Source organism: Coregonus lavaretus (genome assembly GCF_964263955.1).
Source record: "Coregonus lavaretus genome assembly, chromosome: 10".
Classification (NCBI taxonomy): domain Eukaryota; kingdom Metazoa; phylum Chordata; class Actinopteri; order Salmoniformes; family Salmonidae; genus Coregonus; species Coregonus lavaretus.
In genome coordinates this window covers 22,210,799-22,238,742 of record NC_139997.1, presented here as the reverse complement: position 1 = coordinate 22,238,742, position 27,944 = coordinate 22,210,799, and the positions used below count along the sequence as shown (strand labels likewise).

The 27,944-nt window shown below is 40.9% G+C and overlaps 1 protein-coding gene across 1 annotated transcript; it reads left to right on the top strand.

Moving 5' to 3' along the window:
• Positions 1-1,498: 1,498 nt before the first annotated feature.
• Positions 1,499-20,851, top strand: LOC311136119 (fasciculation and elongation protein zeta-1-like). Its single transcript, XM_084170203.1, has 9 exons — positions 1,499-1,733; positions 2,436-2,535; positions 3,694-3,780; positions 7,037-7,205; positions 16,723-17,048; positions 17,911-17,991; positions 18,108-18,183; positions 18,445-18,510; positions 19,702-20,851. Exons 1-9 carry the CDS (start codon positions 1,729-1,731, stop codon positions 19,716-19,718), a joined length of 927 nt encoding a protein of 308 aa, XP_084026329.1. The 5' UTR covers positions 1,499-1,728; the 3' UTR covers positions 19,719-20,851.
• The last annotated feature ends 7,093 nt before the right edge of the window (positions 20,852-27,944 follow it).

Genomic DNA, 27,944 nt, shown 5'->3' with positions numbered 1-27,944 from the left:
ATCGGGTGAACCATTTAGAAATTACAGCACATTTTGTACATAGTCCCCCCATTTTACGGGACCAAAAGTATTGGAACAAATTCACTTATGTGTATTAAAGTAGTTAAAAGTTTAGTATTTGGTCCCATATTCCTAGCACGCAATTATTACATCAAGCCTGTGACTCTACAAACTTGTTGGATGCATTTGCTGTTTGTTTTGGTTGTGTTTTAGATTATTTTGTGCCAATAGAAATGAATGGTTATGTATTTTGTCATTTGGAGTCACTTTTATAGTGAATAAGAATAAAATATGTTTCTAAACACTTCTACATTAATGTGAACGCTACCATGATTATGGATAGTTCTGAATTAATCGTGAATAATGGTGAGTGAGAAAGTTAGACACAAATATCACAATAACAGAGGTTAGCATTTTTATGGGGGTGTGATATTTGTGTGTCTGTAACTTTCACTTTTCATTATTCACGATTCATTCAGGACTATCTGTAAACATGGTAGCATCCACATTAATGTAGAAGTGTTTAGAAACATATTATATTCTTATTTACAATAAAAGTGACTCCAAATGACACAATATATTATTAAAGCGGACAGTCTGCACTTCAACCTCATAGTCTTTGTATCATTTCAAATCCAAAGTGCTGGAGTACAGAGCCAAAACAACAACACATGTGTCACTGTCCCAATACCTTCAGAGCTCACTATATATTATAATTTAACATTGTTCAAACAATACCACTGGATATCTCATGACCCAGCTCTTAGATCCCATGATGACCAACGGTGAAGCTGTTACTCAGCCCACCTCACAGCAACCAAATCGCCCACCAGTAAAAACTACAACAACATACCCCAGCAGTCCACAGTCGGGACAGGCTTTGAATTATTCAATGTATTTTTGTACTCTCGGGTTCCTCTATTGGTCTGTCTGCTGCCTCTCTACCAGCAGGCAGCCAGAACTCCCATTCGCGAACAGCCTCTGAAGCAAAAACGCAGACATTCTCACTTTCGGTGGAAATAAAACCTCTTGATAAAAATAGATTTGTTGAATGTGCCCTTGGGTATGCCTATTGATTCATATTCAGAATTCATAGGACCGAAGGATATAGTATTGATTATATAATATTACAATGACATATAAAGATGTATGTTGGGGATGCTATTGTTAGCATGTTGGGGTGCCTAAGTGACATTTTGCATTTGATTATCTATTCTACAGTACACCACGGAGTTAGAAACAACATCATATGATGTTTCTGATTTGATTGTTTTGAAATTGGTTCCCCCATCCCTATCCTTGTAGTGACGCAAGGAACATAGACACATTCATCTGTTGTAAGCTTGATAGATATTTTATGTTATGCGACACTGTTGGTGGAATGATTGGTTAAATCTAAGTTCTAGATTAACTAAAGGTTTGCAAATATATGGGACGGTGCTGTACCAGTTAGTTCCTGTTTGGCAGATGGAGAGGTGTGTGTGTGTGTGTGGACAACACAACAGGAATGACCTGTGAGGTCATGAGTCCCGATGAATGGCTGCTTGTTTCCTGTGTGGCGCATGGCTGGGCAGTGCCACTAAGAGGAGGGTATGGTGTGGGTGCCATGCCAAGCTGGGTGGAAAACAAAGAAAGTGGAAACAAAGGGAGAGTTCCACTCTGGTAATTTTCACAAGGCTACAGCCTTGATTGCACCGAGGTTCTTATAGTTCGAGGAGGACCTGCACAATGCTGTAAGGGGTTGTTTTTATCTATACTTCTTCTCATTGGACACCTTTAAAAAATGTGTAAGCTGTGGGCTTTTCTTTTATTGTTAGTTGACAGAGTGCATTGCAGCCTGGAGTGCAATACGGAGGATTTTTATGTGCATTTTGATGTTATTTATTATGTTGGCAAGTTGAGGGACAGAATTGTTGAGACCGCTCAAAACAGAGGGAAATAAAAGAGCAACAAATGGGAACGAAGCACAATAACGTAATGTGAACATCTCCTCCTCTGAATTCACTGTCTACAAATGGTCAACGGAACACTAATAGAAGGAAATGGCTGCAGATATACAATGAACCATTTCTATCAAATATGATTTGAGTAGAGGAGGGTCAGCTAGAGAGGAAGAGAAGGATGGTCCTCCTATGTAATCCATCCTCCTCAATTCTTTAAATCACAAGCCGGCACTGGATTTGGGATAAAGAGCCTATTTCCATTTGCAGCCTTGAGGACTGATAGTGTTTTGTGCTGAGTTGTGAATGTCCTGATCATTCCAGCGTTGGTGGCTGTGTGTTTGTCTTGTGTTGCAGTGTATGAGATGACCTGTTACAATGTTGGTTGCTGTGTGTTTGCATCTCTGTTTTTTTGTTTGTTGCATTTTTACTGTGTACTTCTGTTGTGTTGCAGTGTTGGTGACTGAATGTGTGTTTGTGTTGTCCTTGTTTCAGTGTGTGGGATGCGCTGACGGATAACTACGTTCCTTCCTCTGTCTCCAGCTGGGACGACCCCAACTCAGAGGGATTCAACGGCAACCTCTCCGATCAGGAGGTAACGCTTTCTAATATACTTAATTATAATTTAAGGTCATTCGAAGAATCATCTTTCTCTCCCTTCTCACCTGGAAAGACCTGAAACATTCTGAGACGAGAGTTTGAAAGGGTATCTTGGAAGTGCATTTTTCTATAAGACTTTTAGGCTTATTTGAATGGATTTGAATGGATTTCAGAACAATTGAATTTCAGATTTGTATTATCAATTGGATTCTAGAGCATGGAATGGGCTTTTCAAACCCAAAACCTCACCTCTTTCATCTGTGACTGACTAGTGTGTTCTCTAGGGAAGCAATGTGGGATGACATGCTGTAACTGATCAACGCCTTAGAAATAATTATAGTTTGGGTGTGCTGGCTGGCTGGCTGACTGGATGCTCATTCATGCCTTGTGGTTGTGGCGCTGACGTCACCTGACCTGACACCAAAAGTAAAGGCTGAGCTGCCTTGACTGCCTGCTACTCGGTATCAATCAACCACCCTCCACCCTCTCTCCCTCTCCTCCCTTAATCTGCTCTCACATGCAACTGCAGGCACTCAAACAGTCAGGGCCAAAGCTCAGGGCTGGGTCAGGACCAATATGCAGACACACAGTCTCCAGCAGAAGCTATAATAGACTCTACAGACAGTGAAAAGGCAGTCCATCAGCATTTATTCTTCCATGCCCCCGGTTTAGTTTATTGCTGATTGATATCCTTGCAGAGATTAATTGGGGTGAGGCCAATGGCATAAAAACAATGAGCATCAAAAGCAATATTATGTAGAAAATAAACAGTCAATGGTCAATAGATAGAATTAGGGCAATTTAAATGTTACTAAGCACAACCCAAACACTTTCAAGATGGCTTCCAAACTGGAGGGGCAGAAATTGTATTTTCAGATGAAGAGCAGAGAGGGGGATAATGGGGTCAAATTTGGGGAATGTTCATTAGCTCCCCAAATGCCAATGCCAATGCTAATATGCTAAAGCTAAATTCAATATGGGTGAATGGCTTTTCTGTACTCTTATTTTTCGAATGCTAAGATGCTAACGCTAACACCAGTGGGGGTAAACCTTGTTTCCAAGGTTTCTATTTCCAATACTAAGAAGTTAAGATACCACTTATGTGGCTGAAGGGGTTTCCATGGTGTCATTTGTTCTCTCTTTCATTCTCCAGATTCATGAAAAAGAGGAGGAGGAGATGAACGAGAAGAATGACAATGCCAATTGCCTGAGCGAGGAGCCTCTTATCAGTGCTGATCAGGTGACTACAGACACATGTACTTTCTGTTACAGTGCAAACAACTTGGTAGTACTTCCAGTTACAGTGCCTTCAGAAAGTATTGACATCCCTTGACTTTTTCCACTTTTTGTTGTGTTACAGCCTGAATTTTAAACTGATTAAATGTAGATCTTGTGTCACTGGCCTACACACAATATCCCATAATGTTAAAGTGGAATAATGTTTTTAGGTATTCAATCCTTTGTTATGGCAAGCCTAAATAAGTTCAGGAGTAAAAATGTGCTTAACAAGTCAAAAAAGGTTTAATGGACTGTGTGCAATAATAGTGTTTAACATGATTTTTGAATGACTACTTAATCTCTGTACCCCACACATACGATTATCTGTAAGGTCCCTCAGCCAAACAGTGAATTTCAAACACAGATTTAACCACAAAGACTACGGAGGTTTTCCAATGCCTCGCAAAGAAGGGCACCTATTGATAGAAGGGTAAAATAAAAATAAAGCAGACATTTAATATCCGTTTGAGCATGTTGAAGTTATTCATTACACTTTGGATGGTGTATCAATAGACCCAGTCACTACAAAGATACAGGCATCCTTCCTAACTCAGTTGCCAGAGAGGAAGGAAACCCCTCAGTGATTTCACCATGAGGCCAATGGTGACTTTAAAACAGTTAGAGAGTTTAATGGCTGTGATAGGAGAAAACTGAGGATGGATCAACAACATTGTAGTTACTCCACAGTACTAACCTAAATGAAAGAGTGAAAAGAAGGAAGCCTGTACAGAATAAAAATATTCCAAAACATGCATCCTGTTTGCAATAAGGCACTAAAGTAAAACTGCAAAAAAATATGGCAAAGAAATTAACTTTCCTGAATACAAAAGCATTATGTTTGGGGCAAATCCAACACAACACATCACTGAGTACCACTCTTCATATTTTCAAGCATGGTGGTGGCTGCTTCATATTATGGGTACGTTTGTCATCTGCATTTTTTTTTGGCTAAAAAGAAACAGAATAGAGTTAAGCACAGACAAAATCCTAGAGGAAAACCTGGTTCAGTCTGCTTTCCAAAAGACACTGGCAGCAAATTCACCTTTCAGCAGGACAATAACCTAAAACACAATGCCAAATCTACACTGGATATGCTTACCAAGACGACATTGAATGTTCCTGAGTGGCCTAGTTACAGTTTTGACATAAATCGGCTTGGAAATTAATGGCAAGACTTGAAAATGGTTGTCTAGCAATGATCAACAACCAACTTGACAGAGCTTGAAGAATTTGAAAAAGAATAAATATGCAAATATTGTACAATCTAGATGTGTAAATCTCTTAGAGACTTAGCCAGAAAGACTCACAGCTGTAATCACTGCTAAAGGTGATTCTAATATGTATTGACTCAGGTGTGTGAATACTGGTCCTCTGTAGCTCAGCTGGTAGAGCACGGCGCTTGTAACGCCAAGGTAGTGGGTTCGATCCCCGGGACCACCCATACACAAAAAAAAAATTATGCACGCATGACTGTAAGTCACTTTGGATAAAAGCGTCTGCTAAATGGCATATTATATTATTATTATTATATATATTATATTATATTATATTATATATTATTATACTTATGTAAATGAGATATTTCCGTATTTCATTTTCAAAAATCTCTAAAAACATGTTTTCACTTTGTCATTATGGGGCATTGTGTGTAGATGGGTGAGAGAAAACATATATTTAATCAATTTTGAATTCAGGCTGTAACACAACAAAATGTGGAATAAGCCAAGGAGTATGAATACTTTCTGAAGGGACTGTATGTATATTCCTAGCTTGTTTAGACAGTTTAAAAAATCTATACAAAAGTAGAATACATTAACGTCCCATATAATAACAGTGGTTAAAAAAGCCAAGCCGAAAAGTATTGCAATACTATACACTATATATACAAAAGTATGTGGACACCCTTTCAAATTAGTGGATTTGGCTATTTCAGCCACACCCGTTGCTGACAGGTGTATAAAATCGAGCACACAGCCATGCAATCTCCATAGACAAACATTGGCAGTAGAATGGCTTTACTGAAGAGCTTAGTGACTTTCAACGTGGCACCTTTCCAACAAGTCAGTCGTCAAATTTCTGCCCTGCTAGAGCTGCCCCGGTCAACTGTAAGTGCTGTTATTGTGAAGTGGAAACGTCTAGGAGCAACAACGGCTCAGCCGCGATGCGGTAGGCCACACAACCTCACAGAACGGGACCGGCGAGTGCTGAAGTGCGTAGCGCGTAAAAATCGTCTGTCCTCGGTTGCAACACTCACTACCGAGTTCCAAACTGCCCCTGGAAGCAACGTCAGCACAATAACTGTTCCTCGGGAGCTTCAAGAAATGGGTTTCCATGGCCGAGCAGTCACACACAAGTCTTAAAATCACCATGCGCAATGCCAAGCGTCGGCTGGAGTGGTGTAAAGCTCGCTGCCATTGGACTCTGGTGCAGTAGAAATGCGTTCTCTGGAGTGATGAGTCATGCTTCAACATCTGGCAGTCTGACAGACAAATCTGGGTTTGGCGGATTCCAGGAGAACGCTACCTGCCCGAATGCATAGTGCCAACTGTAAAGTGTGGTAGAGGAGGAATAATGGTCTGGGGCTGTTTTTCATGGTTCGGGCTAGGCCCCTTAGTTCCAGTGAAGGGAAATCTTAACGCTACAGCATTCAATTACATTCTAGAAGATTCTGTGCTTCCAATTTTTGTGGCAACAATTTGGGGAAGGCCCTTTCCTGTTTCAGCATGACAATGCCCCCGTGCACAAAGCAAGGTCGGTACAGAAATTGTTTGTCGAGATCAGTGTGGAATAACTTGACTGGCCTTTACAGAGCCCTGACCTCAACCCCATCAAACAACTTTGGGATAAATTGGAACACTGACTGCGAGCCAGGTCTAATAGTCCAACATCAGTGTCCAACCTCACTCTTGTGGCTGAATGGAAGCAAGTAACCGCAGCAATGTTCCAACATCTAGTGGAAAGCCTTCCCAGAAGAGTGGAGGCTGTTATAGCAGCAAAGGGGTGACCAACTCCATATTAATGCCAATGAATTTGGAATGAGATGTAGCTCCATTCTGCATTACTGCATGGGCTACTGCACATTAATAATAAATGCCTGACGACCATGAATGTTTACCTATTGGTGATGCATATAGTCTTTAAGTGCTATTTATGAAAGTGTATGTATTAATCTACCTTGCCCTTCCTACCTTCCCTTCCTCGATCACTCTCTCTCCAAGTTCATTGAGAAGATAGTTGAGATGATGGAGAACTCTCCGGACCCTGGTGAGACCGAGGAGGAGGACGAGGAGGAGAGTGGACACTCCTCATCCAAGACCAGCCCATCCCTTCTGGAGGAGATTAGACAGCTGTCCCAGGCCTCCAATAACAACATGCCCTCTTATGAAGGTAAGTGTATAAAAACTAAGGTTGCCTGAAGGGTTAAACACCAAGTCACATAAACCAAGGAGTTGAATACACAGAAGAGAGTGCCAATTTAATTTTCATTGGAGTTGTGGACAGACACCTTTTCCCCAAATAAATTTCCTATTCATACAAAACAGTGTAAAAAGAAAGCGACCTTTGATCTCATAGTGGTTAAATATGTGCTCATACAGCAGAGCTGGCTCTATGAGCTTTGAATGTGAAATAAATAACCTTGAAAGAGACATACAGTACCAGTCAAAAGTTTGGACACACCTACTCATTCAAGGGTTTTTCTTTATTTTAACTATTTTCTACATTGTAGAATAATAGTGAAGACATCAAAACTATGAAATAACACATATGGAATCATGTAGTAACCAAAAAAGTGTTAAACAAATCAAAATAGATTTTATATTTGAGATTCTTCAAAGTAGCCACCCTTTGCCTTGATGACAGCTTTGCACACTTTTGGCATTCTCATTTGACTGGTAGTGTATGTAAACTTGTTTGAGTTCATGCCTAGGCTTTAGCTCAGCAGGCTATTGCACTGCTTGTAGGACTTTGATTGTGTGAGGGGTCATAGTTCAGACAATATGGAAGTCTTGTCAGTTTACCTGAGTAAACATCTGGATATTTCATCAGTATTCAGCCTCTATGGTGAATGTAGTGCAAAAAGGATAAATAACTGGATAAAGCTGCAGCAGGCATTTTTCATATGAGTCTATCGTTTCAGAGGGCCAAGGCATACACTCAATATGGTTCCTTGTGGAAAGACATATTGTGTGACCATGTGGCTCCCCTGCATGAGACACATGTTTCCTGCTTAGTGTGTGTGTGTTTATGGAAGCACATTTGGGTATATGTCTGTGAATCCATATGTCCGTGTGTAGATATGCACAGCATGTGTTTGAGTATTTCTTTGTATTAGGAATTGGGTGTGTCATCTTAAATTTGTTTTTAGCAAAGTCGTTTTACTTCCAAAAATATAAATAATATTAGACAGCATCCACAGTCACAGAAACAGTAAAAGGCTAGTTCCTCTACTCAGAATGTAATATCAAGGTAAGGAAAAATTGCAATGGGTGATGTACAAGTGATATCATCCCATTTATATAATCTGTATACAGCATGACTATTTAATTCCTGCCCCTTGAGGCCTGAAGTGGTACTGGGCCTATATTCATAAAGTAGGAGTGCTGATCTAGGATCAGTATTGCCAGCGTTTTTCTAAAATGGATTTTTTTTTAAAAGAATTCCTCATCAATCTACACACAATACCCAATAATGACAAAGCAAAAACTGGTTTTTAGAAATGTTTGCAAATGTATTAAAAATATCTCTCTGTACCTTGCTCCGTTCATCTTTCCCTCGATCCTGACTAGTCTCCCAGTCCCTGCCGCTGAAAAACAACCCAACAGCATGATGTTGCCTCCAACATGCTTCACCGTAGGGATGGTATTGGCCAGGTGATGAGTGGTGCCTGGTTTCCTCCAGATGTGACGCTTGGCATTCAGGCCAAAGAGTTCAATCTTGGTTTCATCAGACCGGAATATCTTGTTTCTCATGGTCTGAGAGTCCTTTAGGTGTCTTTTGGCAAACTCCAAGCGGGCTGTCATGTGCCTTTTACTGAGGAGTGGCTTCCGTCTGGCCACTCTACCATAAAGGCCTGATTGGTGGAGTGCTGCAGAGATGGTTGTCTTTCTGAAAGGTTCTCCCATCTCCACAGGGGAACTCGGGTTCTTGGTCACCTCCCTGACTAAGGCCCTTCTCCTCCGATTGCTCAGTTTGGCCGGGCGGCCAGCTCTAGGAAGAGTCTTGGTGGTTCCAAACTTCTTCCATTGAAGAATGATGGAGGCCACTATGTTCTTGGGGACCTTCAATGCTGCAGAAATGTTTTGGTACCCTTCCCCAGATCTGTGACTTGACACAATTCTGCCTCTGAGCTCTATGGACAATTCCTTTGACCTCATTGCTTGGTTTTTGCTCTGACATGCACTGTCCACTGTGGGACCTTATATAGACAGGTGTGTGCCTTTCCAAGTCATGTCCAATCAGTTGAATTTACCACAGGTGGGCTCCAATCAAGTTGTAGAAACATCTCAGGGATGATCGTATGGGAACAGGATGCACCTGAGCTCAATTTCGAGTCTCATAGCAAAGGGTCTGAATACTTATGTAAATAAGGTATTTCTGTTTGTAATTTTTCATACATTTGCTACAATTTATAAAAACCAGTTTTCTCTTCGTGATTATGGGGTATTGTGTGTAGATTGATGAGGATTTTTATTTATTTAATCCATTTTAGAATAAGGCTGTAACGTAACAAAATGTGGAGAAAGTGAAGGGGTCTGAATACTTTCCGAATGCACTGTATATGCTACATTTTCAAAACAGATAATCAAAAAGGCAGTTGTTTCAAAACTCTAAGCATATTTTCAATTGACTAAGTACAACACACACAATCATAAAGTCCCTTTTTCACCAAACTTAATCATTGTTTCATTTAGAAATACATGTTTCACATTGCTCATGTTCATGTAAAGTTATTGCTTTTCACAATACAGTGCTCACATTACTTTTGATATAATTGTCTTCTCATTTGTTAAAATACATTTTACGATTACTTAATTGATAACAACTTAACCGTTTAGTAAACCTATAGGTTTTAAACTGGTTTGTCTACTACAGATTTCGAGAACTATATAATGAAAATGTATGTTTGTAAAGTATAAAAATATAAAGTATGATATACTGTAATGTACTATTATTATGATTTTACTTCACAGTAAGTTTTAGAGCTGTACTCTAACAAATGCATCCCCTAAATAGCTAACAAAATGAAGTTGCTGGGGTCTTTTTAATGGGGGATTTTCACACTGCTTTACAAAAATTGCATTGGCCAATACAGTACTGTAATATATGCCATTTAATGTATGTAGCAGGCGCTTTTATCCAAACTGACAACAGTGAGTACAAACATTTTCGTATGTGACCCCAATGGGAATAGAACCCACAACTCTGGTGTTGCTAGTGCCATGCTCTTACTAACTGAGCCACACAGGACCACTACAATACATAAGTACAATACAATACTGTAAAATACAATACATTATAAAAATACAAGTGGAAGGTTTATGATTGTATTCCCATGAGTGTGCTATCCTCCTTCATGCCAAAGACGAGGCATGCATTGACATCAATCCAGACCTATGTCAGGCTTGGATTTGCCATGCCAAAAGTTTTTTCCCCAGGTGCATGAACAATGAGGACATTTGCTGTGATGTCGATGAGAACCTACCAAATGTTCAAGACAGGCTTAATGCAAACTAGTAATGTTTCTTTGATTCATTTAATTTGATTACAGTACGCCTATAGTGTAATTATATCTGAACAATACATGTATTTTTTGCATCAATGACTGTGGAAGATGTCTTCAATAATCCCACCTTTAATCACACATGGGATAGAAATTATGGAAATTAGATGTTCAGTCTATTTTGACAGGTAGTGCAAGTGTATTGCCTAATGTGAAAACTGTGCAAACTGTAATTTACGGTACTGTAGCATAAAACATTCAAATGGCAGTTTTGAAACCTGTATCTTGCATTTCTTGCTATTGGATTAACTTTTTTTATATATAACTACATGGAGAAGATACTACATTTACATTACATTTACGTCATTTAGCAGACACTCTTATCCAGAGCGACTTACAAATTGGTGCATTCACCTTATAGCCAGTGGGATAACCACTTTACAATATGTATTTTTATTTTTATTTTATTTGTATATTTTTGTGGGTGGGGTAAGGGGGGGTAGAAGGATTACTTTATCCTATCCCAGGTATTCCTTAAAGAGGTGGGGATTCAAGTGTCTCCGGAAGGTGGTGAGTGACTCTGCTGTCCTGGCGTCGTGAGGGAGCTTGTTCCACCATTGGGGTGCCAGAGCAGCGAACAATTTTGACTGGGCTGAGCGGGAACTGTGCTTCCGCAGAGGTAGGGGGGCCAGCAGGCCAGAGGTGGATGAACGCAATGCCCTCGTTTGGGTGTAGGGACTGATCAGAGCCTGAAGGTACGGAGGTGCCGTTCCCCTCGCAGCTCCGTAGGCAAGCACCATGGTCTTGTAGCAGATGCGAGCTTCAACTGGAAGCCAGTGGAGTGTGCGGAGGAGCGGGGTGACGTGAGAGAACTTGGGAAGGTTGAACACCAGATGGGCTGCGGCATTCTGGATGAGTTGTATGGGGTTTAATGGCACAGGCAGGGAGCCCAGCCATCAGCGAGTTGCAGTAATCCAGACGGGAGATGACAAGTGCCTGGATTAGGACCTGTGCCGCTTCCTGTGTAAGGCAGGGTCGTACTCTCTGAATGTTGTAGAGCATGAACCTACAGGATCGGGTCACCACCTTGATGTTAGCGGAGAACGACAGGGTGTTGTCCAGGGTCACGCCAAGGCTCTTCGCACTCTGGGAGGAGGACACAACGGAGTTGTCAATCGTGATGGCGAGATCATGGAACGGGCAGTCCTTCCCCGGGAGGAAGAGCAGCTCCATCTTGCCAAGGTTCAGCTTGAGGTGGTGATCCGTCATCCACACTGATATGTCTGCCAGACATGCAGAGATGCGATTCACCACCTGGTTATCAGAAGGGGGAAAGGAGAAGATTAGTTGTGTGTTGTCTGCGTAGCAATGATAGGAGAGGCCATGTGAGGATATGACAGAGCCAAGTGACTTGGTGTATAGCGAGAATAGGAGAGGGCCTAGAACTGAGCCCTGGGGGACACCAGTGGTGAGAGCACGTGGTGCGGAGACAGATTCTCGCCACGCCACTTGGTAGGAGCGACCGGTCAGGTAGGACGCAATCCAAGAGTGAGCCGCGCCGGAGATGCCCAGCTCGGAGAGGGTGGAGAGGAGGATCTGATGGTTCACAGTATCAAAGGCAGCAGACAGGTCTAGAAGGACAAGAGCAGAGGAGAGAGAGTTAGCTTTAGCAGTGCGGAGAGCCTCCGTGACACAGAGAAGAGCAGTCTCAGTTGAATGACCAGTCTTGAAACCTGACTGGTTTGGATCAAGAAGGTCATTCTGAGAGAGATAGCAAGAGAGTTGGCTAAAGACGGCACGCTCAAGAGTTTTGGAGAGAAACGAAAGAAGGGATACTGGTCTGTAGTTGTTGACATCAGAGGGATCGAGTGTTGGTTTTTTGAGGAGGGGTGCAACTCTCACTCTCTTGAAGACGGAAGGGACATAGCCAGCGGTCAACGATGAGTTGATGAGCGAGGTGAGGTAAGGGAGAAGGTCACCGGAGATGGTCTGGAGAAGAAAGGAGGGGATAGGGTCAAGCGGGCAGGTTGTTGGGCGGCCGGCCATCACAAGTCGCAAGATTTTATCTGGAGAGAGAGGGGAGAAAGAAGTCAAAGCATAGGGTAGGGCAGTGTGAGCAGGACCAGCAGTGTCATTTGACTTAACAAACGAGGATCAGATGTCGTCAACCTTCTTTTCAAAATGCTTGACAAAGTCATCCACAGAGAGGGAGGAGGGGGGGTGGGGGGAGGAGGATTCAGCAGGGAGGAGAAGGTGGCAAAGAGCTTCCTATGGTTAGAGGCAGATGCTTGGAATTTAGCGTGGTAGAAAGTGGATTTAGCAGCAGAAACAGATTAAGAAAATGTAGAGAGGAGGGAGTGAAAAGATGCCAGGTCCGCAGGGAGTCTAGTTTTCCTCCATTTCCACTCGGCTGCCCGGAGCCCTGTTCTGTGAGCTCGCAATGAGTCATCAAGCCACGGAGCAGGAGGGAGGACCGAGCCGGCCGGGAGGATAGGGGACATAGAGAGTCAAAGGATGCAGAAAGGGAGGAGAGGAGGGTTGAGGAGGCAGAATCAGGAGATTGGAGGGAGAAGGATTGAGCAGAGGGAAGAGATGATAGGATGGAAGAGGAGAGAGTAGCGGGAGAGAGAGAGCGAAGGTTGCGACGGCGCATTACCATCTGAGTAGGGGCAGAGTGAGTAGTGTTGGAAGAGAGCGAGAGAGAAAAGGATACAAAGTAGTGGTCGGAGACATGGAGGGGAGTTGCAGTGAGATTAGTAGAAGAACAGCATCTAGTAAAGATGAGGTCAAGCGTATTGCCTGCCTTGTGAGTAGGGGGGGACGGTGAGAAGTTTGAGGTCAAAAGAGGAGAGGAGTGGAAAGAAGGAGGCAGAGAGAAATTAGTCAAAGGTAGATGTAGGGAGGTTGAAGTCACCCAGAACTGTGAGGGGTGAGCCATCCTCAGGAAAGGAACTTATCAAGGCATCAAGCTCATTGATGAACTCTCCAAGGGAACCTGGAGGGCGATAAATGACAAGGATGTTAAGCTTGAATGGGCTAGTGACTGTGACAGCATGGAATTCAAATGAGGAGATAGACAGATGGGTCAGGGGAAAAAGAGAGAATGTCCACTTGGGAGAGATGAGGATTCCTGTGCCACCACCCCGCTGACCAGATGCTCTCGGGGTATGCGAGAGCACATGGTCAGACGAGGAGAGAGCAGTAGGAGTAGCAGTGTTTTCAGTCGTAATCCATGTTTCCGTCAGCACCAAGAAGTCGAGGGACTGGAGGGTAGCATAGGCTGAGATGAACTCTGCCTTGTTGGCAGCAGAACGGCAGTTCCAGAGGCTGCCTGAGACCTGGAACTCCACGTGGGTCGTGCGTGCAGGGACCACCAGGTTAGAGAGGCAGCAGCCACGCGGTGTGAGGCGTTTGTATAGCCTGTGTGGAGAGGAGAGAACAGGGATAGACAGAGGCATAGTTGACAGGCTACAGAAAATGGCTACAATAATGCAAAGGAGATCGGACTGAAATGAACTAAACATCTGGGAAAGGAGAGAGTGGGGCCGCCCTCACTTACGTTTCACTGAAACACCCAAATATAACTCTCCCAACTTCCACCTCAGAAACTATAATTGTTGTAAACTACAGCGGTTCAATGTTTTCTAGGAATAGACTAACTTAGTTTATTCAGCTAGCTAACTTGGTACAGTATTCTTCTGTGAAAATCATCAAGGGCACCTAGTCATATGACGCCACAGCCAACTAGCATGCCGGACTCCAACAACACGGTTTAGCACCAATACTCGGCCACAACAAACCACCAGTGTGTCAACACGCAAAGCAGATCATTCGTGTCCGTGTCTAACGTTGTGGGTTAGTCCCGACAGCTTGAGCGAGTCCGTCGTTAACTTATTCAGCCAGTTAGTTAGCTAGAATAGTTAGCATACTAGCTAGCCATTGCTTTCATACTGTCATTATGTTGTGTTTTGGTGATTGAATCAATGTTCGCTTGGCATTTCACAGTAAACATATATATTTTGGATCAATGGTTGTGTGGTGAAAGATGTCTCCAAAGAAAATGAATGCATAATAAAAGGTTTTGAATATAAGACTTCCTGCGTTACAAGTGTTAAATCTAGACTTGGTTTCCTCTATCGTAATCGCTCCTCTTTCACCCCAGCTGCCAAACTAACCCTGATTCAGATGACCATCCTACCCATGCTAGATTACGGAGACATAATTTATAGATCGGCAGGTAAGGGTGCTCTCGAGCGGCTAGATGTTCTTTACCATTCGGCCATTAGATTTGCCACCAATGCTCCTTATAGGACACATCACTGCACTCTATACTCCTCTGTAAACGTGTAATCTCTGTATACCTGTTGCAAGACCCACTGGTTGATTATTTATAAAACCCTCTTAGGCCTCACTCCCCCCTATCTGAGATACCTACTGCAGGCCACATCCTCCACATACAACACCCGTTCTGCCAGTCACATTCTGTTAAACGTCCCCAAAGCACACACATCCCTGGGTCGCTCCTCATTTCAGTTCACTGCAGCTAGCGACTGGAACTAGCTGCAGAAAACACTAAAACTGGACAGTTTTATCTCCAACTCTTCATTCAAAGACTCAATCATGGAAACTTACTGACAGTTGTGGCTGCTTCGCGTGATGTATTGTTGTCTCTACCTTCTTGCCCTTTGTGCTGTTGTCTATGTCCAATAATGTTTGTACCATGTTTTGTGCTGCTACCATGTTGTGCTGCTGCCATGTTGTGATGCTACCATGTTGTTGTCATGTTGTGTTGCTACCATGCTGTGTTGTCATGTGTTGATGTCATGCTATGTTGTTGTCTTAGGTCTCTCTTTATGTAGTGTTGTGGTGTTTCTCTTGTCGTGATGTGTGTTTTGTCCTATATTTATATTTATTTTTATTTTTTTAAATCCCAGCCCCCGTCCCCGCAGGAGGCCTTTTGTCTTTTGGTAGGACGTCATTGTAAATAAGAATTTGTTCTTAACTGTCTTGCCTAGTTAAATAAAAGTAAATATATATATATATATACACTACTAGTCAAAAGTTTTAGATCTACTCATTCAAGGGTTATTCTTAATTTTAACCATTTTCTACATTGTAGAATAATATTGAAGACATCCAAACTATGAAATAATACATATGGAATCATGTAGTAACCAAAAAAGTGTTAAACAAATCCAAATATATTTTATATTTGAGATTCTTCAAATAGGCTGTGTAAGAGTTATTTTACCAAGAAGGACTGTTTTACCAAGAAGGAGAGTGATGGAGTGCTGCATCAGATGACCTGGCCTCCACAATCCCCCGACCTCAAACAAATTCAGATGGTTTGGGATGAGTCGGACCACAGAGTGAAGGAAAAGCAGCCAACAAGTGCTCAGCATATGTGGGAACTCCTTCAAGACTTTTGGAAAAGCATTCCAGGTGAAGCTGGTTGAGAGAATGCCAAGAGTGTGCAAAGCTGTCATTAAGGCAAAGGGTGGCTATTCGAAGAATCTCAAATATGAAAATATATTTTGATTTGTTTAACGCTTTTTTGGTTACTACATGATTCCATATGTGTTATTTCATAGTTTTGATGTCGTCACTATTATTCTACAATGTAGAAAATAGTACAAATAAAGAAAAACCCTTGAATGAGTAGGTGTTCTAAAACTTTTGACCGGTAGTGTATATACTGTATAAGAAAAGTGTTACCAGTTCCGGGTTCTGCACGAAGAGTTTAGAAAATTCACCACATACAGTACTTGTGAAAATAGCACCAAAGCGATTGAAAAAAAAACTGTAATATCTGATCTTAAATCAGCACTCCTATTCTGAGACGCTTTATGAATACGGGCCCAGGTTTTCTTTTTTACCTAGAAGTTTATGAAATTGTTTGGCCAGAGTTCACTTCCTCCTGATGCGCCAGGTCTGAGTCAATCCCTGATAATAATGATAACAAGCAGTGCTTTGGCCCTCGAGGGAAGCAATTTGATATCCCTTGTACAGTAAATAATATTATGCATATTGAATCTCGGTTCATCTCTATGTACAGTTAGCCTGGTCCCAGATCTGTTAGTGACAACGAATGTAGGAGTTTGCTATACAGCACAAACAGATTTGGGCTCCAGGCTAATGAATAGTAGCTCCATACCTGACCTCCATGCTTCTCTCTCTCTCCAGGCCTAAGTCTGATGCCCAGCTCAGCCCTGGTGGAGCTGCTGTGCCGGGTGGAGTCAGCCATCATGGAGTACTCCGAGGAGCTGGTCACCCAGCTGGCGCGCCGTGATGAGCTGGAGTTTGAGAAGGAGGTGAAGAACACGTTCATCACGGCCCTCATGGATGTGCAGAACCGCCAGAAGGAGCAGCGGGACACGGGCAAGCGCCGGCGCCGGAGCGATAAGGGCCTCAGTCTGCAGGGTAATGCGGTAACCACGACCGTGGTTGGTGGTACTACTACTACAACCAACGCCCACACGGACTCCAAGCCCGCCTCCATGCCTATGAAGGTAAGCACTGAGGGAGGGAGACAAAGCAGCGGAGTGGGGGTATGTTTATATGGGCAATGGTATGAGTGTATAGGCTGATGGTGGTGTGTGTGTGTGTGTTCGTACTTGCATCTGTCTGTCACACACATGCACACATACACAGACACGCACACCATACACACACACACAACACGCTTACGCATGAGTGTCTGTGTGTTAATGTCCATACAGGTGCATTTCCAAGCCAGACAGCTCTCTTTCTCTCTCTCTCTACCTCACACACCGACATGGATAATGGACAGAGGCCATTAGGCCCTGACTAACTGCAATAAATAATAATAAAATAAAAATGCACTTACGGGAAGAAAAACAGACAGAGTACTCACAGAGGAATTGACCATAGGTTCTGATACAGTAATAGCATAGACCAGCCTGTCCATTTCCAGGAACAAATGAACAACACATAATAGCCCCTCTTTACTCACAGCAAAGGACAAGCTTGTGTTTACCTGTCCAATACCATGGTAGTTATATCTATTTAGTAATGACAATGTAGGAATGGAGTCAATTACTGTAGCCCTGATCATAATGTACAACCAGTCAATATACAATTGACCTGTGGTAATGTCTGATTTTAATATCACAAGCATTCATAACTGCTCCTTTTATATTAACAGCCTTTATAAATGCTGTTAGGTTACATTATAAAACACACTATTATGCATACTATATTCATAAAAGTTCCTTATGAGCTTTATAAATAGATAACTGTTATAATGTATTTAGAATGCATCACAAGACAGCTGTCTGATAGAAAGTGTTACTGTGTTATGATGACAGAGGGTTGTTGTTACTCACAGCTAGTGATTGTCTGTGTTCCTAGCGTTTCAGTATTGAGGGCCTCTCCAACATCCTGCAGACAGGCATCAGACAGACGTTTGGCAGCACTGGGACAGACAAACAGGTGAGACACTTAAGCATTTACAGCTAGCCACCAAGTATATACATGTGTTAAATCTACAACGATTCAACACAGCTAAGTTACTTCCATAACTATCTCTCTTTGTCTTTGTTGTTCAGTATCTAAACACGGTAATTCCATATGAGAAGAAAGCAATTCCTCCAACTGTGGACGACCTTCAGATGATCACGAATAGTAAGTAGGCCGGAAAATGTAATTTAATGTTAAGCCAATGGATCGTTTTCCTAATTTGGATTAGCTGATCATAGAACCACATACCCAATTGACCCTCCAAGTAGGTTTTGCTCAGATAGCCCGGCACATAATTTTCAATTAGTCTATGTCCCATATAACAGCTATGCAAGTAGGCTATGACTCAGTTTATCGGTAATACCTACAATGTCCAGTGCTACACTCAGTGCTAAGAAACACCTTGTTTTGTTTTTCTCCCCACAGTTCTTTACGCCATGAAGGAGGACAGTGAGAAGGTGCCTACACTGCTAACTGACTACATATTAAAAGGTAACTAATGCTTGATTAGGTTTAGAAATACTTAACATTACATAGGTATTACTCCCAAGTGTAAGGGAATAACTCATTGAAATGGATTTATATTATCCAAGTAAAGATAACAAAAGTGTACACAAAAGTGGAAAGTACAGCATGTACTTACTAGCCTGATACATGGTACCTAAAGGGGCTATTCCACTAGTATAATAATTAAGTGAAGCCAGTTCAGATGGGAAACTCGAGTGTTTGCATATAGAATGTTTGATAGAATCAGCTGAGATTGCACCAATCGGATTCAAACAACACTTCCTACCCTAATATGGCTATTTAAATTGACCAGTTCTGCACACATATCATCTGCTGCTGCATTGCGGCTCTGCTATAATGACATAAATATATGCCATTTAGCAGCCGCTTTCATCCAAAGCGACTTAGTCACGTGTGCATACATTTCACATATGGGTGGTCCCAAGAACCGAACCCACTACCCTGGCGTTACATGCGGCATGCTCTACCAAAGGACTAAGCTAAGCTTTATGCTTGGCTTGTCTTTGCTGCTTAATATTGCTGCTGCTGCTGTAACTATTGCTACCACCTACTATGCGTTGTCTGTTTTCTGCTAGCCTACCACCACCCCAGCCTCCACCCGTTTGGTTCTCCTTTTGATCCCATCAGGGGAATTGGTATATCTCGCCCACTACCTGTAGTTTATTATTTTACATTTACATTTTAGTCATTTAGCAGACGCTCTTATCCAGAGCGACTTACAGGAGCAATTAGGATTAAGTGCCTTGCTCAAGGGCACATCGACAGATTTTTCACCTAGTCGGCTCGGGGATTAGAACCAGCGACCTTTCGGTTACTGGCACAACGCTCTTAACCACAAAACGATCTGCCGCCCTATTATAATGATAATAATGGACACATTGCTCTGGCATTGAGCTCCCCTGAAGGAGCACAGCCTAACACCAATACCAAATGGGTTGTCTTCTATTTTCTAATAAATGGTTAAATTAATGTGAGTTTCCTGACTGAACTTATTTAATGTGAAATGTGGCTGTAAGAAATACAGGCTCATGATAATGTTTTGCAACTAATTTGATTAGCACAGTTGACGAAGACTAGGTGATGACATTATGATGATAATTATTATAACAATGATTCAAGTATCCTTAATTATCCATCTATTTTTTTATTCTCCAGTGCTGTGTCCCACTTAAAGAATTCAAGCCATGGCCTGCTCTCTGACGGAGACTTCGGAGAGGGCTCTCCAATCTGGCAATCCTCCACCCCTCCTCCAGTCCAAGTTGCATGAGCTCCCCCCTGTTTCATTATCAGCCATGGCTCATTACCATCTAATCATTGTACCTTACTCATCTAATAAAACTACTGCCTTTTGCTGAGCTCACCTTGTCCTTCCTGCACACTAAGATCCGTCCAGAGCCAAAATGGCAGCCGCCTGAATACTAGTGTATGGGGCCACTGTACCCCCACTGAAGAACTGACTAACTGATCTCTATTCAGAGCATGAGAAGCTAATACTGACCACACAGTTATACAGGGATTCGTTTTTATTTTCATTTTCTATTTTTTACAGAGATGATTTGATATCAGATATTCACACGGCTATGTTTTACGTCACTGTACCTCAGGCCTAAAAGGGGTTTAGTTCTGATGCCATTTTGTCTGTCTACCCATATAAGTGACAATGTATAGATTATTGAGGATTGATGGGTTCCGTTTACATGTAGGAAATCTGGACTGAACATTTCTCTCATTATTCGAGGACATAAACCTGTAACCTTAACTCATTTGAATAATAAAGCCATTTACCTTTTCTGCCATGCTAATACTGTAGCTTATTATTACGGGTGCAGTATATTTGAATGTTTTTGTTATTTCAGCCAATAATGTTTGAATATCCAGTGCTCTTCAGACTTTTGATCATTTATTTTTTACTGTGATCTAATATTTCATATAGGCCGTCATTGTACTGTTGTACTGTTCATTTTATACTTTTATTTAATGAATAATCAGAGTATGTGTCACCCCATTCTGCCACATGGAGTTATATCATTGAGTTTTCATTGTCACTGATGACATGGGTTCATTTGAATAGGGCATAGGCCTACTTATTTATGAATTCCTTTGAGCCACGTAGGAGAATACTACATTGCTAATCGCAAGTTCAAATAAACATGCTACCCTAAAACTGTGCTTTTTTTTGTCACTTGACTGAATCAAGGCAACACAACCTTGTTGAATCAACGTTGTTTTAACATAATTCGTCAATGTATTGTGACGTGCAATCTACGTGGAAAAAAACTTTGGATTTGAATAAAGTAATCAACATAAACTGTTGTTTTGAGGGTGAAATCTCAACCACAGGACTAGGTCATCATGGTAACTAAATTTCAACATAGAGAAACCTTGTAAAAAATATGTTGAACTTGTACCTTTAAAACAACGTCAGATCTTCAATGTTATATCCACTATCAGTGGATATATAAAGTCTGGGCAGCACTTCCTACTGGATAATTGAACTATCTACAGCTACCCTTTGGTCTCCCATCCAGGGTTTTAACCAAGTCCAGCCCAACTTAGCTATGATATTTGTCACTGACTATTACCAATGTGCTATTGTGAGAATGATTGCTGAGACCTCTACTTAAAAACTAAATAGATTCACTGTTGCTATCGAAGTCATTCCAAAGGATAGGTTTAACAGTTTGTCTACAAATTAATAATTGATATGTTGGATTCACGTCTCCATCTCAACCAAAAATGAAGGTTAAAAAATCAAAACAAACATTATTTAAAGTGCATTTGAAGTTTGATTTGATTTTGTCCTATTCTCTTAACTTAGATTTTTGGTTGACATAGAGACATGAATCCAACATTTCAATTATGAATTTGTAGACAAACTGGAATTAAAGACAGACTAAGTCAGTGACACAGATGGAACTATCCAAGCAGAAGATACATCTCCTTCAAATGTTGATATTTGGTTGAGTTGACAACCAAACACAATTCAATATCACTTTGAAATTCAATAAATTAACTTGTTGACAAGTTAACAAATTATATCTTGATTTCCTACTCAACCAAAAATAAAAGTTAAAGAATGGGATTAAGCCAGTGGCTCAGATATAACTATCCAAGCAGTAGATACTTTCCTTTAAAGGTTGATACTGTATTTGGTTGGGTTGTCAACACAATTCAATATTACTTTTGTAATACAGTAAATAGCCTAAATTTAAGGCTATCTTACAAATTAATGTAACATTAAACCTTAAAATGAGTAACATCCCTGGCCACATTTTGAGATGACTGTAATTATAAATGTATTCTTATGTAATCATGTAAAGCGTGGATGTTCATGATAGCATGCATAGGTCGTTGCAGGCAGGGCTGGCGCCAGAATTGATTTCCATAGGGGAGGACGTTTTCTTCACGGGACCTCCTATGTGTTACGGGTGTTATAGTAAAGACCATACATAGGCAGCACATGAGTTTCAATTTAGGGAAGCTTACAATTGATCCTACTATTCTATCGATCTGTTATGATGATTTTTTATAGCCTATGAGCATTTTTGTGGATAGTTTCATTTCAATAATAATGTTTTTGTTTAAAAAAATCTGAATTAAAATGATGCATATCTAAAAGTTTAAATTCCAGTAATGCCAGAGCACCAGCCAGTAGCGGTACGTGGATAAAATCACTGGGGAAGCCAAGCCCGGAAAAAAAGCCATATTACAACCGGTGTGATAATTGCGTTGTTTGCTCTATAACCTGTTAGTTCATATGCCATCGTGATATATAGGCCTAAGGCCGAGACACTAAGAAGACAATAGTCACACAGTGGCAGAATAAATTCAACTACATGTTTGTTTCATCACAAAACCGGAGAGCAACATCTGTCAGGTGAAGTCCACAAAGAATATTGCATGTAACAAACAGTACATGACCTAAAGCATGGTCAAGCAAATGAATGTTTCCGACATTTTCAGACTACTAAACAACTATTGATTTAGAACCACAGAGAGTTACCGCAAGTCGCAAAGAAAACAGGAGCTGCCTCCACTCTTCCAGCACCATTTCAACTTCAACATCATCAAATCACCTATGCTTAGTCTAATACAGTGACAACTTAAAGATACCAAAAACAATTTAGTCCAATCAACGTAAGCTAAATATGATGTGGCTGTCCATGGCATTCATTTCTGTGTGTATGTGTCTGTGTGCAAGTAGAAAAACACGTTACCCTACTTATAGAGGAATGTCAATACCATCCTCCTCTTTTTCATGTTGTGGCACTCCCCAGAAGGAGCAGTCCTCCATAGGAATCAATGGAATTCTACAGTATTTCAACTAAATGTTTCAAGGACAATGGGGAGGGAGTTTCAAGATGGAGGCGCGGCAGCTTCAAAACAGCTATTTTTTGGGGGGAAGCCTGGCTTCTCTTGGCATCCACGAATACATGCCACTGCCTTTCTATCTTGACTTGAGCTATGTATAGCACAGGAGGCCGCTGAGGGGAGGACAGCTCATAATAATGGCTGGAATGGAACCATGTGTTTGATGTGATTTGAATTATTTGGATCCCCATTAGCCAATGGTGACAGCTAGTCTTACTGGGGTCCGACACATAACGAAAAAGACATTACAGACTAAATACTTTACAATCTACATACAGTACATTTAAAAACATTAACATGTAGTGTGTGTGTGTGCATCTATACATGTCAGTACATACACACAACAAGTAGGTCACATGGAGTAGAGGCGTTGTTACGTGAGGTGTTGCTTTATTTGTTTTTTGAAACCAGGTTTGCTGTTCACTTGCGCTATATAAGATGGAAGGGAGTTCCATGCACTCATGACTCTGTATAATACTGTACGTTTCCTTGAATTTGTTCTGGACCTGGGGACTGTGAAAAGACCCCTGGTGGCATGTCTGGTGGGGTAAGTGTGTCAGTGCTGTGTGTAAGTTGGCTATGCAAACAATTTGGAATTTCCAACACATTGTTTCTTATAAAAACAAGTGGAAACGTGTTCGATACCATTCAATTTATTCTGTTCCAGCCATTACTACGAGCCCAGCCTCCCCAATGAAGGTGCCACAGGCCTCCTGTGATCTCTAGTGAAGTGCAACATTGTATCAAATCAATCAACTGGGTCCAGCCTGAAGATGTCTCTAGAGAACTTGCAACTGTATCACCTAGCCTATTCTGGGCCCTCAAGTCCCTCGCCAGTGAGCTCGGGGCAGACAGCTGTTTTTTGTGACGTTTCCACTGGATATATGGGATCATCACTCATGATATTTTGCTCTTTCATACCGAGCCTTGGTGATTATCGAGGCTGGGAGAGTGTTGGAAAGATTTTTGAAATAGGCCTACTGTGAGGAGCTATTATCATTCGCAATGAATGTAAAAAAAAAAAAAAGTTTATTAGTGGTGGACATGGTGAGTTAAGACAATCAGAAATCCGACTTTTCTAAATGGACACTTTCCTACATGTGTGTGTGCTCCCTCAAAATTATTAGGACAGAGAAACCAGACATGTTCATTTCTCACATGGATCCCACCAAATAAAAGACAATGAAACATTTACAAAACTCGTAAATGATGGTTATGAAATAAAACAAAACTTGTTTCTCACAAGTGTAGCAGGTTGCGAACTATACAAACAACATTTCCGGTAAATGACTAATTAATAGGTTAGCCTACACACATTAACAGAAATGTATGTAACCAAATTACAGGGATTAATGGTATATTTACTAGGCCTGCTGGTGACATACCTAATGGGGAATTGATCAAAATAAACAATCAAAGGGCAAACAATTCACACAACGAACAATGAATGTGCAAGAATTGGTGGGAGACAGCTGAGCGCATTCTGGAGAGCTGAGTGCATGCATTCTGGAGAGAGACGCGCCAAATCTTCGCCACACACCCCTCCCCCTCTTCTTTCAACATTTTAAATTATACTCAAAACACATTATCTTCACATTAATTTTAGATGCTTTTCACTGACAGCCTCACCTCAATAATCAGCTAGGCCTATTGCCACATGGGCTGCCCAAACAAATTGCGGGCTTCCCAAATACGCATAGGCCTTTTTTTTTAAAGAAGCTAATGATCGTCTATGGCTAAGTCATGCTCTCTGGTGAAGTATTTTGAATGATTTTATTTAGACAAGAGTAATTATATAATTTTGGCAAAACATCAATTTACTTTAGGGAAAGCCAGCATCTGAACCGTGCACTTGCCCACTTTCCTTTCCAATTTGCAAGTGGCTGAAACCAGAGATCTGTAGGACTATGTAATGACGAGATGCTCATGTCTCCGCCCTAACAATGGGAGTCGTTGCCCCGAAGGCGGGAAGGCAGGCGACAAGTTTAGGTCTGCATGTTAATCCCATAGAAATGCATTGGGCTTATTCTGGACAGATTCTGGCTAGAGTGAGCCCTCTCGGGTTGCCTCTTCCTCTCTGCTGAAACTATCTCACTGGAGAAAGCATCAGAGCGAGTGATAAAGTGGTCCTCTGTTTTACTATATATAGCCCATGTATCTGATGCTGTCTGGACAGAAATAGTATGACATGCCACATTCTATTTGTCCAGACTGTATCAGATACATGGTCTACACATACTGAGACAGAGTGGAGCTGTTTCGCTTGCTCGGATGCTTTATCTGAGATTTATGTATCTTTCTGTCGGCGTGCGACTCGGTCAAATACATGATCAATATTTCAATATTTTATTTGGACGGGCAAGGAGGTGTGGCCCCCTAAAACCCACCCATAACGCAGGCCCTGGTCGCAGGTCTGTGGAGATCTTCACAATTGCTGTAATAATCTGCGCAGAACCTCGAATGGCATTGATCACTTGCACAATGTACTTATCATGTAATCTCAACTGCAATGCAGGTAATTTGGTACTCCTATTAGATGAAGCACAGTGATAACACATTTTATCCGTTGTATAAATATACAACATATCTGACATTGCATTCCCATTTCAACTTTGCTGTGCTTTAAAATGGTTGAAGGCGCAGTGATAGACATTTGGGTGACAACTAAACCAAAACTATGACATTGTTTTCCATTGGAATTTAGTTGCACTTTTAGATGGTTGAAAGCATTGCTATAACACATTCAACTAACTTTTGGCTTTCTTTTTGAGTGGGTGAATATAGGTTGTAATGTTATTGATCAACGTCTCAACCAAATATTACCTAATTATCCACGTTGAAATGACGTGGTGTGCCCAGTGAGAAGGGTTGGTCTCCCACACAGATTAATCCTGAACTAAAAAGCTCTTTCAACTGAGAATCTCCATTGAGAAAACTGGTCCTGAGTGTTACATTTGGATCCATTTCAGTACGTTTTCATATCTTGTGATTCCACACTATCATTCAATCCATATTCCACCACCTTTGCATGCAATAATCTTCACAACCCATAGATGGCAGGAGTGAATGCAAACTGCAATTTTACATTTAGGCCACAGGGTGCTGACATAAGAAAAAAGGTTGTTTAGATTTCTCTTGACATTAACATAATCATGCATTGATGACAAGTTAATTTAAGATCCGGCCCATGATGTTGTAGGACTTCACACATTCATTGTTACTCTTCCTGTTTGAGATATTGGTTATTGGATCATTCATGTGTAATGCTTTCTCCAGGCGGTAAAATAAATCATAATTATACACCTTTACAACCATACATCTTTTAATAAAAAATATTGATACAGAGTATTTTCCATATACATATAAGTTGAAGAAACTTAAAAACACTGCACATAGTTGTCTATGGTTGAGTATATATACATAAATTAGCACAACAGCCATCAGTGTGTATTCATACGTTCCATTATCAGTTATAAGTAATCAATAGCTAGTATTTATAAAACGTTCTGTGACATTAAATGATTATATAATTTTTTGTTTTTCTTTTTAAATTCTATCCCTGTGTTACATAATGCATATACATTACAGTATCACAAAATAAAAAAGGCCAGTCTTGAAAAAGATGAAACAATATTCATCTTTAAAACAACAACAAAAGCATTTGCAATTGAATACTACTACACATACAAGTATGTCAACTACTGTATGTTATTTTGAGTCTGAGCGAGTCTCCATACTAAAAATTATGTCACACACATCCTCTGCGATGTTGTGGCTAATCCTTTTTAGCATTTGGCATTTCTTCCGGTCTGACCTTCTGTGCGCATAAAACGGACATAAGACAATGTGTCTTACATCAAATCAAATAACATTGTATTGGTCGCATACACATATATATCAGATGTTATTGCAGGTGTAGAAAAATGCTTGTGTTACTAGCTCCAGACAGTCTCTCTCTCTGCTCTAGTGTACTGGCAATAGCTATTCTCCAGTGATATAGAGGTTGAGGACAGGCTAAAAGGAAAACCTACATGCATAATTTAAGCTGTTCTATTCATTTAATTCCAGCCATTAATATGAACCAGTCCTCAGATTTAAAGTGACACAAACCTCTACTTCATATTTAACGGGTAGTCTTGTGTGCAACGCTTCGTTTCTTGGATCTACTACAAGTGTCTTGTTCATAACCAAGGGGAACAACATTACCTTGCTACACACAGACATGTCTGAATAGAGCAAACAAGACTAAGGGTAATGTTTTGCCAAAGTAAATGCTATCAAAGAATTCCAGATTGACTCAAGGGTAGTTTGATCAGTGACATAGCCAAATCACTTTGTAATTGTTATATGCCTTGTATCTTTTATGCCTCGTATGAAAACACAAGTGCCTCATCTTAGACTCATTTGATATGACACCTTTTGGGTCTATATACATGAATACATTTGTCATCAGCTTGGGATGTTGACAAGTTGAAACCACTTTGGTTTTGTATCCAGTCCGTCACATATGCTTCAACGAATAGCCTCAAATACATCCGAAAGCAAAATCATTATTTACAATTTCTTTGTGGAGAGCAACCCAAAATCATTACAACTCAATGGTAGAACCATACATAACCACTATCTTAGTTGATAAATTCAATGTAATTGACAAAATGTGTCAAATTGTATTTTATATTATAAGCTATTCCTATGCAGTAAAAGAGTACAGTTTTAAGCGCTGTGCCTAAAGAGCATTGGCATTAAGTTTAATACAAGGTACATGAAAACGCAACATTTACTTTGGATTTAGAAAATGTTGTAGAAAATGTAATTCTAGTATGACCAGTCTTTTTTTTCTCTTAACTGCATGTGGCTAGGCAGGTGTTCAGCAGTAGTCCACCATATTTTTACACTAATATACTCATTTGAGAAGACATTTTAATAGATATGAGAATAAAATGAAAAATATATGCAAATTTGGTTTGAAGCACAGGGCGGCAGATAGCATAGCAGTTAGAGCGTTCGAATACCCCAGCCAACAAGGT